The following is an 18,723-nucleotide window of genomic DNA, read 5'->3' as shown; positions in this document are numbered from 1 at the left end:
ATAGTAAGAATACTGTGCTTTAACACCATGCTTTCACATCTAACACCAGAACTTGTGTGAACCTCTAACTATGTCAAAAGATGCATTTTACTGTCCAAACTCCCCACAAAATCAATTTGGTAGTAAAATATAATGAAGCAGCAATATCTGATGGGGGTCTGAAGCTTCTTTCTAATAATGCCACACTTACCATAAGGCATATTGTGAGGCATGAGGACGAAGGCTGAGTGTCTTCTGTTATCGTGTGTGGTGATGTAGACAGAGTGACCATTTACTGGCAAAACGATTTGGTTGAGATAAAACTATTTTGTAGAGGAAATTCAAAGTGCTTTCTGTTGGGTTTCCAGGACTCCATATCATGGCTACGTTATGTCACTGCTGTGTAGGGTTTTTTGTGAACAGTGAGATAACTGCATTTGCATATGGTATGTAGAAAATGATATTAAAATGGAAAAAGGAGGACTGCATGAATTTAATAGCAGGGTTAAACTGCCAAAAGGTTTTTATATTTGGTAATTAGTCCAATGTATAAACTAAAATATATGCAAATTAGATTGCTTTTAAACACTGATTAGTGGGTGTGGAAGTTGGCAAAAAAATCTAACTTGTGAATTACACGTGACATCAAAAACAGCTAAATCTATTAAAGCAGAAATTGGTTAATAAAATAAAACATTGCATCTTGGCTGTTAGTCAGCATGCCAAGTCCAGTCTGGGAAACTTTAAACAGACCGAGTTTTAACCTCTCACTTACAGTATGCCCGCTTGAGGAAACAAAGATTTAAGAGAAATGTACACAGTTTTTTAGTTGGAATGAGGTCACCATAATCATGCTTTACTGTGCTAAAAAATCCCAAATCCTCAGCACTGCAATTCACTCTGGACAGGCAGACCCTTGCTCTCTCCTGGAACCCCAAATGCCTATAGTTAATTCCATGCTACATATCATTGGTTTCAACAGGGCTCTAGTGGATGCAGAGGACTGCCTGCAGGGAGATGGAAAGACCCTGTCTATTCTGCATCAGCAATCATGTTTGCTAAAACAGTTGCAAACATGGTATAAAACCAGTTAAGGCTAGCCCATTTTAAGCCAACTTTGGCTGGACAATGGGCACAGGGTCAAACTGAGTTTAGAAGCCACATACTAGCTTAAAACACTGTTTCTTGACTTGGTTTGCCCTAAACATAAATGGACAATCAAAGTATGGTTGAATTGACCAAGCTGGTACAGTAACTGAGTTACAAATTGGTTGTTTCCTTTGTTCCTAGCCTCATGGAGATGGGGCAAAAATCACATGGAGAAAAAATTCCCATCTTACCATCCTCGGATGACTTTAACTAAAATCACTGATGACAGCACCCAAGAGCTGCAATCCAAAACATCATTAAAAACTTCTACACCATTCTTGTGGGAATTTGATTCACTATATATCACCATCTGTATTAAAAAAAAATTACATGAGCATTATATTTCACTGTGTTTTTAATCCAACAGGAAACAGTAGTCTGTTAGAAAAGCTATATAGCCATGTAACAAGAAATAGAAAATATTAACCTTACCTTGCCAGGTCTGGGATTGATTTTATCTTGGCTGTTTCCTGAAAATGTCTAATAGACGGGGGGAGGAGGGAAATAACAACATGAATAGATATTTAATACAGAGTAATTGTTCGATTACAAAAATAAAGTAATTGTGTTCTCATTTGGTATTATTTAAATTTATTTTAATTTTGTTTTGAGTACATCAATTTTGTTTTGTTTCAAATTTCTCGTACTGAAGATCACTGTCACATGTACACCAATTATACACACATACTCATTAAAGGTTGCCTGTGGACCAGATACCCTTGAAAATCCTGCTGGTTAGCTTTCCAGGTTTTCCAAATGTTTTCCCACAGACCACTTAGAAAATTTGGGTTGTACTGGAATTACAGAAGTATATGTTCTACAATTAAAATGTTAGATCAATAAAGTGTAAATGTTTTTTGTACAGAGATACTATGGAAAAAGTACAAAAAAACTATTTTTGAAACATACAAAATATTGGAAAGATTGGACATGATGGCATATAAAAATATACATTTAAAATAATCAGCACAATCAACTTTCTTATGGACATATTTTTTAGTTATAATTGTGTATTTATAAAATTACAAGAATCTGTGAGATAACACCAATAAACTAAATAAAAATATGCCAGACAGAACAGTCGACCTACACTTTGGAGTCAAAAAGCTTACAATTTTAAAAGCAAAAATTTTAAACCAATGTTGAACTAAATGATAAAGAATATTCAAATAAAGCTGCAGTTATATTTTGTGTTTCTAAAAAAAAAAAGAAAATATTATTTATTTATACTGCACTAGTACCCATGGACCAAGACCCCATCATCTTAGGCAGTGGACAAAACTCAGGAAAAAAAAAAAAAGACAGTCCCTGCTCCAAAGAACTTACAATTTAAGTAAAAGACAACAGACCACAAATGGATACAGACAGATGGGGAGTACAAGGAAACAATGAGACAATGCTAGTGAACATGACAGGCATTGTTCTCAGAACGCCAACTGCCTAACAACTTGCTCATTTTTTATAGGCATCATAACGAGTTGAGAGTACTACTGCAGGACTGGTTTTCTAGCTTCTGATTAAATTCTAGTCAGCACTTGCCCAGTTTTTTTAAGGTCACAGTTTGTTTTTGTTCCTTCCACTGTGTATTAACTTTAGTATCAAGCTTAGTCAACAGAACACATATAATAGGTCCAATTTAGACAAATAAAACAATTTTCTCTTCCTCTCCTAGGGAAGATAAAGTAAAAAGGTCACTGTCCTGCAAAGGGGAATCCATGGAGTCCTATGAAATCCATGGGAGTAAATTTCATGTGTGTATGCGGATCTTTTTGCAGGATGACGACCCTATGCTTGTCAAAAACATTCCATTTAATTCACGGCAGCAGAATAAACAGGGATCGGTACATAACCATTGACATATCATTGAGCTTCACAATCTATTTTTTAAATCATCACAGTAGAAAAGGTCAGAGCAAGAGCCCCTTCTCCTAGCAATGTAAATCCAACTATTGCTTCACTCTTATATAGGCACCTATTACCAGACCCTCCCCCCATCCAAATTTTTCACACTTGCTATCTAGTCACCCTAGTCTTGAAACATTTGACAGAAGTCTCAACTCCAATCTTAATAGTGCAGGACAGTGGCTTCCTGGGGGGGGGGGGGGGCAGGAGGAGAGGGAGGAGAGAGAGAGAAACATCTAATGAAACAGCATTCCAGGTGTCACAACCTACTATTAAAAAAAAGATTAAGCACTGTGGTTGATACACCAAAGACAGCAGAAAAACCATTCAGTTGTCACAAATACTTTCTGGTTTTCTGTACTCTCTCAATTTTATACATCATTTTGAGGAGACTATTAAATTTGGGAGCCCACAGCTCTGCTACTCTCCTTCTTTCCCACCACCTACTTAATGTACTTTGCCTTTTTGGTATTGGTGGAAAGATTTTTGAAAGTTAGAGGTCTGTAGCAATAGAAATAGCTGTATGTTTATTCATAGCTGAGAAAGCAGTCATGTGAGTTTACCCTGTGCAAGAGAACATTACTGAGGCATCAAGCAGGTCTGCCCTTAAAATTAACTTTAAAAATCAAGTTAATATTCTGTATGGATACTTCCCAGGAACACCGGTTCTGTGAACAGACAAAAGGACTTCATTGTCCAAGGCTATCGATCCAGCATCTTTCACCCTCACTATCAGGCCATTCTTAAAGTCTCCTTAAAAATTATGACTACTGCTCTTCCAAAAGGAAACGTTAAAGAAGCCTGTCCTGTTGTCTCTGCAGCAGTGAAATGACCCTATGTCTTGTTTGGGGAAGGGAGCAGTGAGCATCAAAAGAAAGTGTATGTCCTCAATAGGCTACAGAATTGGGCAAGAAAAACAAGTATTCTATTGATTTACAGCAGTAAGTCAGTAGAAGCTTTATTAAATAACGGGAAAGTGAGGATTCAGAACAGAATGTCTAGCGTTTGATTATTTTTAAGAATCCTAAGATAAGGACACATTGTAGAAGCCTCAATAAGGGTTGCACACAGACACAAGATCAGTTCCACATTTAACCAGTCTTCTAAGCTCACAATTTATGTACTTCACTACTTGGAAGGAAAAACAAATTAAATTGTGTGTACTGAACATAACATGAAAGCTGAATAACTTTTCAAATGAGTTAGAACAACTGGAACATACTCACCTCCCCATTTAGTAAACTAGAAGGGACATTTGGTTCATATTGGCTGGACTTTAACCAGCTTGAGAAATTTTTGTCAGTGCTTCCATAGCTTGGCATTTGTGAATTTAGTTCCTCTTTCGCATCATCTGCTTGAAAATATTTGTCCATGTAACTTGCAACTTTTGAATCTGAAAGAGACTGAATTGCAAAATCAAAATGAAAGTTTGTTTAGCAGCCAGGCACGATTTCATAAGGTTTATTCTGAATTATTTGGTTTTATTACCTCAAAGTTTTGAGGTATGTCAAATAGTCCGGCTGCATCAAGTCGTAAAGGAGGAGTTCCTGAGGAGTCAGTTGCAAAAGTTGTTGTGATGGTGTTTACTGAGGTTACAGAGGGAGTAAACACCTTTCCTTTAGCTACAGATGACAGCAAGCTTGAAAAGACAGCACTTTTCTCCAGACGGGACCTCTTAATTTCACCATCCGTACTATCCCTATTATGCATTTTAAGTTGTTGGGCTGGTGCTAGATCTTGTGTTTTTCCTCTCTTTATTCCCAAACCTAATGTAAATACACTGGGATCAAATACTTTCTCTAGATTGTCTTCATGAATCGGTGGCATTGCAAAATGGGGTGCAGGGGACTTCGGAAGCTTTGGCCTTTTCTTCTTCTGGGGTACGCAAACTGAGCTGTCTAGATTTTTGATAGTTTCAGTAAACTTTTTCATGTCGGAAGGGGAATCAGAAACAGCCTCATCATTACCAGCAGAAATATTACCAGTGTTACTTGGGCTTTGCTCCACATGGATGCTATTTTGCTCTAATGTTTGTATGTTTTCTAAACTGCCTTTGTTACACTGTATGTCTGTAGAGACTGGCCCTCCTGTTTCAGTCTTTTTGCCTTCATTTTGTATTTGAGAAACCACATTCTGCTCTATTTCTGATTTTTTGGAAACTACATCAGATTTTAGGGGATATTTATCATCTTTACAAGGTGATGAGATCTCTATGTTTGATAACAGTATTTTTTCTTCACTTTGGTGGAATTTCGAGCTTGCATCAATTGGTCTGTTAGCATTATCTTGTAAGATTTCATTTTTGTTGAACTGTTGTAAAGACGTTATAGGTAACACACTGTCTTTATTAATAGTGGTAGGTTCTACATCTGCTCGTCTTAAAGAGCAAGCACTAACATCTGCTTTGCTCATTTGGTTGAACAGAGACCCTGCAACTTTTCCTTTATTAAGTTTTGCTGCCTTTTCAAACTCCCCATTAACTGAAGTTCCTGTTTGAGAGCCGTCTTCGGGTTTTATTTCCGCTAAGCCATCTTTCACCCATGACACAGTTTCAGGTGATTTCTGGTGACTGTTTTGCTTATTAATTATTTTATCAGTTTGTTCATATTCCTGGGGTTGTTTTCCAAATTTCAGCTTTGCTCTACCAACAAATGTATTTGACACAGCGTTATTTTTCAAAGTATGGACATCAGTGGGTCGCTGGTGCTGGTTAGCACGTTTATTTTCAAACAAGGAAATTTTGTTGGCAATGCTGTTAATTTTATTAGCTGGTTTTTCCAGAGAATCTTGCTCACTTTCTAGGTCTTCAAGACTTTTTGGAGCTTTGAAATTCAGTTCTACATTCTTAGGTTTGGCAGGACTGCAAGAAACACAGTGAAAATTATTTTGCAACATATGCTTAAGTAGAACCATTGTATCAATTTAAAAATAAGAAATAAAACAATTTCAAACAATATCTTTTTCCAGTATCAATATTCAGTTTAAGTTTCAATATTACAAAAGGACTTCATAAAAAGAAAGGAATTACTGTGTTACCAGCAGTAACTCAAAGTCAGGAACAATGTATTTCACAATGTCAAACACAGGGTTGGGCATTTGACTGGTCCAAAAATAACTGATTGACTGATTAGTCTATAGTAGTCAAACATGTTCAATTAACATAAAAAATGGTCAAATATAAGCACTGATTTATTAGAATATTAACAACAGTAACAAAAAGAGAGTAGGCTTTATGGTCTTTAATATTCTTAGCCTTAGATAGGTACTTATGCCTAATTACAAAAATCAAGTTATTTAACAGTTAATTTTTTTAACTCAGAAAAATGAGAAACACAATGAAATGAAGTTCTAAAAATGAAAGAATGTCACTATGATGCAATGAAAAAGGTAGGCCGCAACTTACATCAGGGCATTCTTGCAGGAATATCTGATGATATTTGACCATGGTCAACTCACAGCCAGTCAATTGACATTATTTGACTGGCTTACCAAACTTAAACACACACACACACACACACACACACACACAAAGTTCCTAACAATATTTGGCAGATAAATGCAACAGAGAACCAGATATCCAAACACAGAAGAAGATTTCAACTATTTACATCTCTCAGAAGCCAAAGTTTAACAGTAGATACAATTAATTGAATTTTTTTTTTTTTTTTTTTTTTTTAAATAAACCAGATATATTTTTAGTATTAACCAAAGTGGGCTTATCAAGATTTTATTTCACTGTTTTCTTTTTAAACATGGAATGTGCTGAGTTTCATTTCACCCAACCTTTTAAAAAAATATTAAATCAACCAAATGATTACTTGATACCCAATATCACGTTCTCTGATTTACTTTCCCCCAAACATACCTATTAAATTGGATGGTAAGAAATGTTTTCTCTGATTATGAATTTTGTTTGGTAATTTGCTGTGAGCCTTAAAAGTTTTGTTAACCTCTGTTTCTAACACAGCATGACAAATTTTAAAGGCCAGATTCTGAGTTGTGCTTTTTAGGAGGTGCAGCAGCTTTACATCACCTTTCTGACTCCCAAATTCTTGACTGGTCCAAAGCCCCTTGATTATGTTAGAACCTTCCCTGGGGCTACTCTAACTCCTGGAGGCTTCACTTGGCTGTCTACGAGCCATTCTGCAGCTCAGAACAGTCAGAGCAAAGTGTTCTGGTCACACTCCATCCAAAGCACTCTACGCAAGGGACTCTGAAGGGGATGGCATAGGGCTGTTATGCTGGCAAGGGACCTCTTGACAAAGTGCCTCAAGGAATCCCTCTGAGGCACTGGGAAGAGAGGAAGGTGATCAGGAACAGTCAACATGGATTCACTAAAGGCAAGTCATGTCTGACCAACCCGACTGCCTTCTATGATGAGATAACTGGCTCTGTGGATGTGGGGAAAGCAGTGGACATGATATACCTTGACATTAGCAAAGCTTTTGATACAATCTCCCACAGTATTCTTATCAGCAAGTTAAAGAAGCATGGGTTGGATGAATGGACTATATGATGGATAGAAAGCTGGCTAGATCATTGGGCTCAACGGGTAGTTAACAGCTCGATGTTGGCAGCTGGTAACAAGTGGAGTGCCTCAAGGGTTGGTTTTGTTCAATATCTTCATTAATGATCTGTAGGATGGGATGGATTGCACCCTCAACAAGTTTGTAGAGGACACTAAGCTGGGTGGAGTGGTAGATAACCTGGAGGGCAAGGATAGGATACAGAGTGACCTAGACAAATTGGAGGACTGGGCCAAAAAATCTGATGAGGTTCAACAAGGACAAGTGCAGAATCCTGCCCTTAGGACGGAAGAATCCCATGCACTACTACAGACTGGGGATCGACTGGCTAGGCAGCGGGTCTGCAAACCCCCGGAAAAGGACCTGGGGGTTACAGTGGACAAGAAGTTGAATATGAGTCAACAGCGTGCTGCATGAGTAGGAGCATTGCCGGCAGATCAAGGGAAGTGATTATTCTCTCTATTTGGCACTGGTGAGACCACATTTGGAATAGCGTGTCCAGTTTTGGGCCTTCCACTACAGAAAGGATGTGGACAAATTGGAGTGCAGCGGAGGACAACAAAAATGATTAGGGGGCTGAAGCACATGACTTCTAAGGAGAGACTGAGGGAACTAGGCTTGTTTAGTCTGCAGAAGAGAAGACTGAGGGGGGATTTGATAGCAGCCTTTAACTACCTGAAAGACGGCTCCAGGGAGGATGGAGCTAGGCTGTTCTCAGTGGTAATAGAGGATAGAACTGGGAGCAATGGTCTCAAGTTGCAGGGGGGGAGGTCTAAGTTGGATATTAGGAAAGTCTTTTTCACTAGGAGAGTGGTTAAGCACTGGAATAGATTATCTAGGGAGGTGGTGGAATCTCCATCCTTAGAGGCTTTTAAGGTGTGGCTTGACAAAGCCCTGGCTAGGATTATTTAGTTGAAGTTGGTCCTTCTTTGAGGTCCCTTCCACCCCTAATCTTCTATAATTCTATGAAAGTGGAGGATGGGTGGGGCAGAAGGAATTCCTGGCTGGGCAGGGGGAAATAAGTCTGTTTTCAGGCCCTTTTATACTATGGGAACAATGTAAAGCAGTCAGAACACAGTAAAAAATTAGGGCATAAAATCTTCAAAAAACTTGTCAGAGTGGTATATTGAAGTGTTAACTGACCCATCCTCCCCTCAATGAATGTGATCTTTTCCCTAAACATTATAGGGAGTTACATGCATGCACTGATGAGAGAGAACACAGCTGAGTGTGCAAATGGACAACATGAAGTCTAGCAACTGTGGCAGACCACAGGTCAGCTCCCAGCAGACTCTTAAAAAAAATAAATAAAATAAAAGACGGGTTAGGTCTGTACATGATCTTTTGGCATACACTCAGACATGTGTCTGGCTATAATATTATTCACTAAATTGAATAGGAATTGACAAGGGGTGCTAAGCACAAATGAGTTCATGTGGACAGCCTACGTAGCACTGCAAATGCCATCTCTTCTGAAAGAAGTCCCTCTGCCAGCTCAGGCACACTGATGACACAAACTTGTTCAAATATGATCACAACTAGAAGGTACATGAGTTTCATCAGTGTAGACTCAGACTTTAAGGTCAGCGGGGATCATTATGATCATCTAGTCTGACCTCCTACACATTGCAGGCCACAGATCCTCACCCACACACTCCTGTAATAGATCCATAATTATTGGGATAATTGGCTGAGTTACTGAATCCTCAAATCTTGATTTAAAGACTTCAAGTTAGAGAATCCACCAGTTTAAACCACTGAGTGACCCATGCCCCATCCTGCAGAAGAAAGGTGAAAACCCCACAGAGTCTCTGCCAATATGACCCAGGGGGAAATTCCCTCTGAACTCTAAATATAGTGGTCAGTTAGACCCTGATCATGTGGGCAAGATCCACCAGTCAGACACCTCTGAAAGAATTCTCTGTTGTCATTCAGAGCTTCCCCATCTTGTGTCCCATCACTGGCTGTTGGAGGTATTTGCTGCTAGCAGTCACAGATTATCTACAATGGCATGTAGCCAATCTCATCATACCATCGTCTCCATAAACTTATCAAGATCAGTCTTAAAGTCGGTTAGGTTTTTTTGCCCCCACTGCTCTCCTAGGAAGACTGTTTCAGAACTTCACTCCTCTGATGGTTAGAAACTTTTATCTAATTACAAGCCTAAAATTGTTGATGGCCAGTTTATATCATTTGTTATTGTGTCCATATTGGTGCTTAACTTAAATAACTCCTCCTCCTCCCTCGTATTTATCCCTCTGATGTATTTATAAAGCACAATCATATCTCCCCTCAGCCTTTTTTTGGTTAGGCTAAACAAGGTAGAGAACAGCTTCATAAGCAAGATTCTAAAGATACTTAGGACATGTCTACACGGCAATTAAAAACCTGTGGCTGGCCTGTGCCAGCTGGCTCTGTCTGTGGGGCTGTTAATTGCAGTGTAGACGTCTGGGCTCAGGCTGCAGCCCAAACTCTAGGACCCTCTTATCTCACAGGATCCTAGAGCCCAGGCTTGGGCACTACAATTAAAAAGCCCTGCAACCCAAGCCAAGTCAGCTGGCATGGGCCAGCCCCGTGTATCTAACTGCAATGTAGACATACCCTTACGGCAGTTTTTTTGCTGGCCTTAGGCGAGTATCCCCTACACTTTTGAAAGCTGAGTCCCTCTTCAGAAAAATTGTGCCCTTGCCCCCTGCAATTGTTAGAAAACTAATCAATTTATACATCTTCCATGTTCCCTTCCCCAGGCCAGTCCTTCACTCTCACCATCCTACACTTTGGGCAGGTCTGGTGTAGTTTTCATAATATGATCCTTCCTTTCCGTTTTTGCATGCTTTGATGAGCACTAACAGTGTTGACATTTGAAGTATTATTGAGCACATCTGAGTTAGCACCCATTGAAATGAACAAGGCAGTTAACACCTCAGAGGTATAATTTCAAGCTCACTGCAAAATCAGGCAGACACCTCTGCATCAGTTTCATGTTTTACATTTTGAAAGTTTTCTTCACAGCAACGGATAGACTCCACCAAATAATTATTAGGCCTGTCTGTGCACCCCACCACACATTTGATCCTTTGAGAACCCATTCCCTCAAAGAAAAATGCTCTGCACTTTGGGAAACATTGCCTTAAAGTATGAGTCATCAGTTAAAGTATATGTTGTACTAAAATGGGATAAACAATGTTATACGTAGCAAAAGTAAAAAAACAAAATACTTTCTTCATTGTTGGTGTGCTTGAAATATATTCCTATGTGGGGAATAGTTGAAAATAGATTATCCACTTTATCATGTAAACCACTCTCCTACACTCATTCAATTCTGGCTAATTCATATAATTCACTAAGCAGTACAACAGAGCCTGCAATTCACAGTCTGCAAACTGTCTGTTAGCCAAGTGTGAGCAGAAATAAGGTCTGTTCTACACCAGGAAATTCTCCAATCTAACTAGTGCTGTCTACACTGGGAGTTAGGCCAGTTAAACTGTGTCTCTCAGGGGTGTGAATTTTTCACAACCTTGAGCAATGTAGTTATACTGACCTAACTCCCAGTGTAGACAGCACTAGTTAGATCGGAGAATTCTCCCGTCAATTTAGCTACCGCCTCTTAGGGAAGTGGATTACATACGCTGACAGGCGAAGCCCTCCCATCACCATAAGCAGCCTCTTCTTTGAAGTGCTACAACAACCCCACTGCAGTGTTTTATGTGTAGACAAGCCCTAGGATAGATACTGGTGAGCTTTAAAGATGACATACTGCCTCATACTGCCTCCTATCTTGCACCAACCTGCAGAAGCAAGCAGTTAGACCTCCCCAAATTTAGTTGTATTTGGAAGGTGACTCACAGAGGCAATATACGGTAAAAATGACAAGCTTCACAAATTACACCAATGCTGGAACATCAGAAGCTGACACAAGCAGAACAAAATTGTGTGATCACAGTCCAGGCTAATTTAACAAATGGGCACAAATGCAAGCAGCTATAAAACAATCACAGAATAATAGGACTGGAAAGGACCTTGAGAGGTCTTCTAGTCTAGTCCTCTGCACTAAAGGCAGGACCAAGCATTATCTAGACTAGGGGTGGCCAACCAGTGAGAAAGGAAGAGCCACAGTTACCCTGTTGTCAATTTCACTCCCCCTCCTCTCTCTACCCACCAGACAGTTCACACTGCTCTGTCAATTTCGGCAGCAGCTTGGAGCAATTTCACTCCCCCTCTTCTCCCTAGCGCTGCATTTGTCTGCGCAAAGAGCCGCATGCAGCTTGCGAGCCGTGGGTTGGCCACCCCTGAACTAGACCATCCCTGACAAGTTCACTCTCCAACTTGCTCTTAAAAATCTCCAATGGTGGTGACTCCACAACCTCCCTAATCAATTTATTCCAGTGCTTAATTACCCTGACAGTTAGGAAGTTTTTCCTAATGTCCAACCTAAACTGCCCTTGCTGAAATTTAAGCCCATTGCCTCTTGTCCTATCCTCAAAGGTTGAGAAAAAATGTTCTCCCTCCTCCTTGTAACAACCTTTGTTTCCCTGTCAAAGAAAGCTATTAGGTTGGTTTGACACAATTTGTTCTTGATAAATCGATGCTGACTGTTACTTATAATCTTATCTTCTAGGTTTTGGCAAATTGACTGCTTAATTATTTGCTCCATTATTATTCCAGGTATTGAAATTAAGATGATGGTTCTGTAATTCCCCAGGTTCTCCTTATTCCCCTAGATTGGCATCATATTTGCCCTAGCTGGCAGCCGGTCACAAGCGGAGTGCCCCAGGGGTCGGTCCTGGGGCCGGTTTTGTTCAACATCTTCATTAATGATCTGGAGGATGGGGTAGATTGCACCCTCAGTAAGTTTGCAGATGACACTAAGCTAGGGGGAGAGGTAGATACTCTGGAAGGTAGGGATAGGATACAGAAGGACCTAAACAAACTGGAGGATTGGGCCAAAAGAAATCTGATGAGGTTCAACAAGGACAAGTGTAGAGTCCTGCACTTAAGAGGGAAGAATCCCATGCACAGTTACAGACTGGGGACCGACGAGCTAGGCAGCAGTTCTGCAGAAAAGGACCTGGGGGTAACAGTAGATAAGAAGCTGTTTCTGAGTCAGCAGTGTGCCCTGGTTGCCAAGAAGGCTAATAGCATATTGGGCTGCATTAGTAGGAGCACTGCCAGCAGATCGCGGGAAGTGATTATTCCCCTCTATTCGGCATTGGTGAGGCCGCATTTGGAGTATTGTGTCCAGTTTTGGGCCCCCTACTACAAAAAGGATGTGGAGAAGTTGGAGAGAGTCCAGCGGAGGGCAACAAAAATGATTAGGAGCTAGAGCACAAAACTTATGAGGAGAGGCTGAGGGAACTAGGCTTGTTTAGTCTGCAGAAGAGAAGAATGAGGGGAGATTTGATAGGGGGTTCCAGGGAGGATGGAGCTAGGCTGTTCTCAGTGGTGGCAGATGACAGAACAAGGAGCAACGGTCTCAGGTTGCAGGGGGGAGGTCTAGGTTGGACATTAGGAAAAAGTTTTTCACTAGGAGGGTGGTGAAGCACTGGAATGGGTTACCTAGGGATGTGGTGGAATCTCCATCTTTAGAGGTTTTTAAGCTGCAGCTTGACAAAACCCTCGCTAGAATTATTTAGCTGAGGTTAGTCCTGCTTTGAGCAGGGGGTTGGACTAGATGACCTCCTGAGGTCCCTTCCAACTCTATGATTCTATGATTTTCCAGTCCTCTGGAATCTCTCCTGTCTTCCATGACTTTTAAAAGATAATCTAATGGCTCAGATATCTCCTCAGTCAGCTCCCTGGGTATTCTAGGACTCATTTCATGAGGCCCTGGTGACTTGAAAACATCTAACTTGTCTAAGTAATTTTTAACTTGTTCTTTCCCTATTTTAGCTTCTTATCTGACCTCATTTTCACTGGCATTCATTAAATTAGGTGTCTAATTGCTACTAAACTTTTTGGTGAAAGCTGAAACAAAAAAGTCATTTAGTACATCTGCCATTTCCACATTTTCTGTTACTGTTTTTCCTCCTTCATTGAGTAACGGGCCTACCTTGTCCTTTGTCTTGGTCTTCCTTTTGCTTCTAATTTATTTGTAAAATGTTTTCTTGTTACCTTTTTATGTCTCTAGCTAAATTAATTTCATTTTGTGCCTTGGCATTTTTAATTTTGTCCCTACATACGTGTGTTATTTGTTAATACTCATACTTGTAATTTGACCTCATTTCCACTTTTTGTGGGACTCTTTTTTGAGTTTCAGATCCTTGAAGATATCCTGGTTAAGCCAGAGTGATCTTTTGTTGCATATCCTATTTTTCTACACAGTGGGATAGTTTGCTTTTGTGCCCTTAATAATGTCTCTTTGAAAAATTCCCTTGAACTGTTTTTCCTTAGACTTCCAATGGGACCTTACCTACCAACTCACTGAGTTTTCTAAAGTTTGCCTTCTTGAAATCCATTATCGCGCTGTTTTCCCTCCTACCATTCCTTAGAATCATGAACTCAATCATTTCATAATCACCTTCACCCAAGCTGTCTTCCACTTTCAAATTCAATCTTTGAACATAACCCCTGAAAACTGAGGCCAAGACTTGTACGAAGAACAAAATAGTTTGCAAGCAGAGCATAAAACCTGCAGCTTGCATGGTCTGATTACAATGTAGTATTATCCTAAATTTAGTGCTAATCCTCATTAATGGTAGACAAGTCACTCAGGCCTCAGATTTGCCCCTTTCAAAAAATGTTATAATGTAATAAGGAAAATATCCTGGATTTTAAATATCCATATTTCGTAGTGTGTGGAGATGGGGAGTGTGTGTGTGTGTGTGTGTGTGTGTGTGGGGGGGGGGGGGGGGGGGGGGGGGAATAGCTACACTTGTTTGGCAGAACAATTAAAAGACAAATAATACTATCACTACCTTTAAGGAAAGGTCAAAAAAAATGTTTTTGCTTCCTGTACTACTACTACAGCAGCAGCAAACTATTCCCAGATCTTTGCTGACTTCAAGTGTTGTGGTGTACAAGCATGCATGTCTGGCATTATAAAATACAACTATATTGCTAATTTTATTCGATAGGCCAGGGAGGGTAGATGTGTGAAAAAAACTGGTGTTAGTCAAATAGAAAGGAATAGAAACTAAATAAGACATGAAAATTTTAAAATGTTTACTTTTAAGACTAAAAACACAGCCCTCTCAGGTATACCAGCTAAGTTTCTGTTTCTGTCTAATGTAGTGTGTGGGGAAAAGAGTCTCCTGGTAATGAGATCACCAATCTATTTTTCCATTACACAGCAGTGTGATCCACGCCTAGTTTTACAATTCACATGTTCTAACTGGAACATATTCAAATTAGCTTAATAAATGACCTGATGAATCTCTTCTGGTGTTTTGACTATATCAGATGAAATCAGCTGCCTATATAGAGTGTGACATTCATTTGACTGATGCTGTTACAGACAACTAACTGGAATAGTCAACAATCTTACTATTAAAAGTACAAAGAACTTGATATTGCAGGCTACTGAACATGTCCTGCAAGACACTGAGCACCCTCAATTTCTACCGAAGTCTATAACACATCTCCCAAAAATCAGGCCTTAAATGAGACAGCTCAGCTTTTCATTCAGCTAACCAGAACATTTATCGATTAGAAAGAGCACTCATCCCCGTCACCAAGTTTCAATCAACAATAACCAAGAAAAGGTGTTTCATTACCCTGCTTTTCAATGTCAGGGTCAAATTCTGACAGTAAGCATTGTAAGAGATATTTTACTTTTCAACACTTTGAATTCAATTTAAGCATCCATCTAACTGTACATTTTACTTTTCTATTGCTCTGATACAAGAGTCATTGTCACTTCATAATATAATATGGGACACAATCAACTTCTTTGTTTTTAATATTACACTTTTTAAAAATTTTAAAAATTCCACTTTCTGACAGTACAATTTTTAAATAGAATTGGTTTTTCATCTCTCCAGGTGATGTTTATCAGGCTCTTTCCAGCATAGGAGAAACTGAATGACTATACAGTAGCACACAGTGAAACAGACTACACACAAACAGCACATAGAAAAACTGAAAAAAAGAGATCATTTTTAGTAACACTTTTCAATTACAGTAATTCCTAAGTGTTATGTGTTACTATGGTACACACAAAATTTAACAGAAATGCGTGAATTTCAAATTCAGTTTCATTTTTAACTGAGAACAACCTAGATATTTAGATAGCAGGTATTTAATAAGTGATATATGAAAGTGTATTGATTTGTCAAGGTAACAGCTACAACGAGCAGTCAAAAGTAAAGTTTAAAATTACTTACAGGTTAATTTTTGTTGTAACTGTAGATCTGGAAACATCCAAACATAAATTTCTTAGTTTCGTGCTGTCTAAATGAGAACTTGCTTGTTTTTCAGTTGATTTGCCTAGTTCTCCATTCTGAATCCCTTCCGTATGCAAGAGAGCTCTTCCATCAGAGCTATTTACACGTTTTGCTGTCTTGGATTCAGTCTTACTTTCGGAAGGTAAAGAGGTGGTGTTCTCTGTGTCATCAGTAGAAGAAACTTTGGAGGTCTCTCCTTTGCTTTCACCAGAACGTGCAGATACGACTCCGTTTTCCACTGAAGTACTTTTTGCAGTTGGGTTACCTTCCCTTGCCGCCAGATGTTGCATAAACTGCTTTTTCGGTAAAGAATCTTTTACCAGACTCTTCAAACCAGTGGGAGAAACAGGGACTGCATCAGACTGATTCTTTTTAAATGATCTTCTCCTGAGAGGGGATGAATTTGGCAGTTGCTGTTTGGATTCAGTTTTAGGCAGCCCCTTGTGGTTAGAGCCGACCTTTAAGTCCTGGTTACTCAAGTTAGAAGAGTTCCGTTCAGGAGTGTGTTGAGGAGATTTAATTTTTTTTTCTGAGTTGGTTATTTTTTCTGAAACCACATCAGAAGGAACATCACCACCAAAAACAGAATCTTCTTTTTCAGTATTCTCAATATGATTTCTGTCTCCATTTAGAGACTCGCTACTAGATGACTGAGATTTCCTTCTCCTTCCAGATCTCCTAGTAACAGATTTTTTATCCATTGTGTCTGTGTCACCACAAACTTCTCCTGATAGAAAAGTTACAGATTCATTAAAAGGTGTTTCTTCTGTTTTACTAAGATAGATATCTAATGTTAGAACTCTAGCAGGATGTACACGCTCAGCTGATTTGGATTTCAAACTGTATGGCAATTCCTTTGACGTTCCATTCTCGGGTTGTGCAGACACTTGTGCATTCACTAGTTGCTTGTGATTTAATATGTTATTTTCTAAGTCTTCACTAGATAAATTATTCAAACTTCTGAGGAAATCTGGTGTTGTGGAATTAGCAGTGTCTACGATAGGTTCTTTTTCTAGTTTCAGTGTTTCCACTGTGAGGTCACTTTCAGATAATGTGTTTTTTATTGTTTCAGTGCTGCTGTTCCAATCAAATGACCACTCACTACCAGAACAGACTCCCTTGCTGCTCCACACTGTAATAATATCGTGACTCAAAGGTGTTACTTCCTCACAATATTCTTCTGTCTCTACAAGGGCATTCCAACTTCTTAGTTCCTGCACTTGGGGAGTTTTACATTCTTTCTTTAGGTCTTCACTATCTATTGATTTCAGTGAGGCTATATCCTTAGGAGGAGAAACTGATTTCCAATTTTTAATAATTGGACTTGAAGAGGGTTCTAGTGAATTTTTGGCATTTTTTCTCCTCCCTGTACTAAACAAATTTCCAAGCTTTTCCAAAACCGGTTTCTTTTTGTTCTCTTCTTTGGAAGACTCTGGAGACTGTGTTTTGGACTAAACAAAATAAGAAATAAAAAAGTTGGACAATGTAAAAGGTATTCCTTCAACACACATATTATTAACAAACGTTTATATGCGCCAAGAGGTAGCAAAGGGGAACTAAACTGTTTAATAAACAGGAGATCTTCTTAGAAAAGAAATGCTTTACTTTTGTTTTATATAAGCTTTCTAATCACACACATCTAGCTTTAGTATTATTGGTAATATAAATCTCAAATCTGCAAACACTTGTGCACACACTAAGTTTGTTGATCAATGTGAAGATAGGTCCACAGATTTTTATGTCTGAGGTGATAAATTTCCCTAGCCATTTTGCAAAGGTAGTTTATGTTATCACCAAATAGGCAAATATTACTATCTGTATTACACTGTGACCCAAATCTGTCCTCTATTAAAATGGTGCCACACCACTGAGTTCAATGTATATTAGTATAACAAAGCGCAGAATTTAACCCTGTGAGTGAAATTTTACCCTATAACTTCAAATTAACCTATCAAACAGGAAATAATTATGTTACCTAGAGTAACAGTATATTTAAAATATCTACATCAGTAAAGTACAAAGTATTTATAAACACTTTTAAAAAAACCAGGCATAATACATTGGAAAATCTTCAATCAAAATATAACAAACATTTTAAATAATATTTCCTGTCTAAAACGATGAGTGCTGTCCAAATCAATTTTGTTTGCAGAAAAATTAGAACAAAATAAACAAAGACCATTTCACAATATTAACAGTCTAAATCTTTTCACAGTAAATTGCGTAGTTTAATTTTTAAACAGACTAATATTTTCTTTAGAGCCAGGATTGGAAGGATTAGATTTTTATCAGTAAAGGGTGGTAAACATCAATTTCACCATACACACACACAAACAGACCAAAACAAAAACAAACAAACAAAACTACTTCCATTGATAATAACCAAAGTTTACAGATAGGCAAAGTAAGAAAAAGGCTGCTTGCAAACAGAATTTGATTTAAAGCTATGTACACCTTCCATATTTTACAATTTAAGTTTTAATTGTTATAAAGTTTTAACTTTTTGAATCTCAGCATCTGCTGCCATTAAATAATTATCTGGACCCACCCCATAATTTCACACAGCTGTGAAAAATAAGGATAATTTAACACAATTTATAACACGATTTTGTGCAACTGTGAAAATTTAAATCAATACAAATTGAAAAATTCTTTAAAAAAAAAAATCAACATTATCTGTCAAAATTGTTTTTAAAAAAAGCTAATTCCGATAAGACTATTCAGAATAACTAAGTACACATACACTCAGTGGAAAATGAGGTTGCTCTATGGCCATACAAAGCATT

General features: G+C 38.6%; 1 protein-coding gene across 2 annotated transcripts in view; it reads right to left on the bottom strand.

Annotated features, from left to right (window-relative positions):
* The window catches only part of CRYBG1 (crystallin beta-gamma domain containing 1), a 130,743-nt gene that overhangs the window by 45,163 nt on the left and 66,857 nt on the right, over nt 1-18,723 (bottom strand). Inside the window, exons 1-6 of one of the 2 annotated variants that reach the window (XM_067546541.1) lie at nt 18,681-18,700; nt 15,878-17,388; nt 4,519-5,890; nt 4,257-4,433; nt 1,561-1,608; nt 1,320-1,438 (exon numbers count right to left, since the gene is read on the bottom strand). In XM_067546541.1, coding sequence (XP_067402642.1) covers nt 1,320-1,438; nt 1,561-1,608; nt 4,257-4,433; nt 4,519-5,890; nt 15,878-16,638 — 2,477 coding nt within the window. In that variant the 5' untranslated portion in view covers nt 16,639-17,388; nt 18,681-18,700. Of the gene's footprint in view, nt 1-1,319; nt 1,439-1,560; nt 1,609-4,256; nt 4,434-4,518; nt 5,891-15,877; nt 17,389-18,680; nt 18,701-18,723 lie in introns of those variants that run through there. The other variant, XM_067546540.1, reaches the window with a different exon arrangement.

This window comes from Emydura macquarii, unplaced genomic scaffold, assembly GCF_026122565.2.
Source record: "Emydura macquarii macquarii isolate MOO-44397 ecotype Brisbane River unplaced genomic scaffold, CSIRO-AGI_Emac_v2 contig_1146, whole genome shotgun sequence".
Classification (NCBI taxonomy): Eukaryota; Metazoa; Chordata; order Testudines; family Chelidae; genus Emydura; species Emydura macquarii.
Note: the sequence above shows the minus strand (reverse complement) of the source record. Positions and strands in the feature narration are given on the sequence as shown.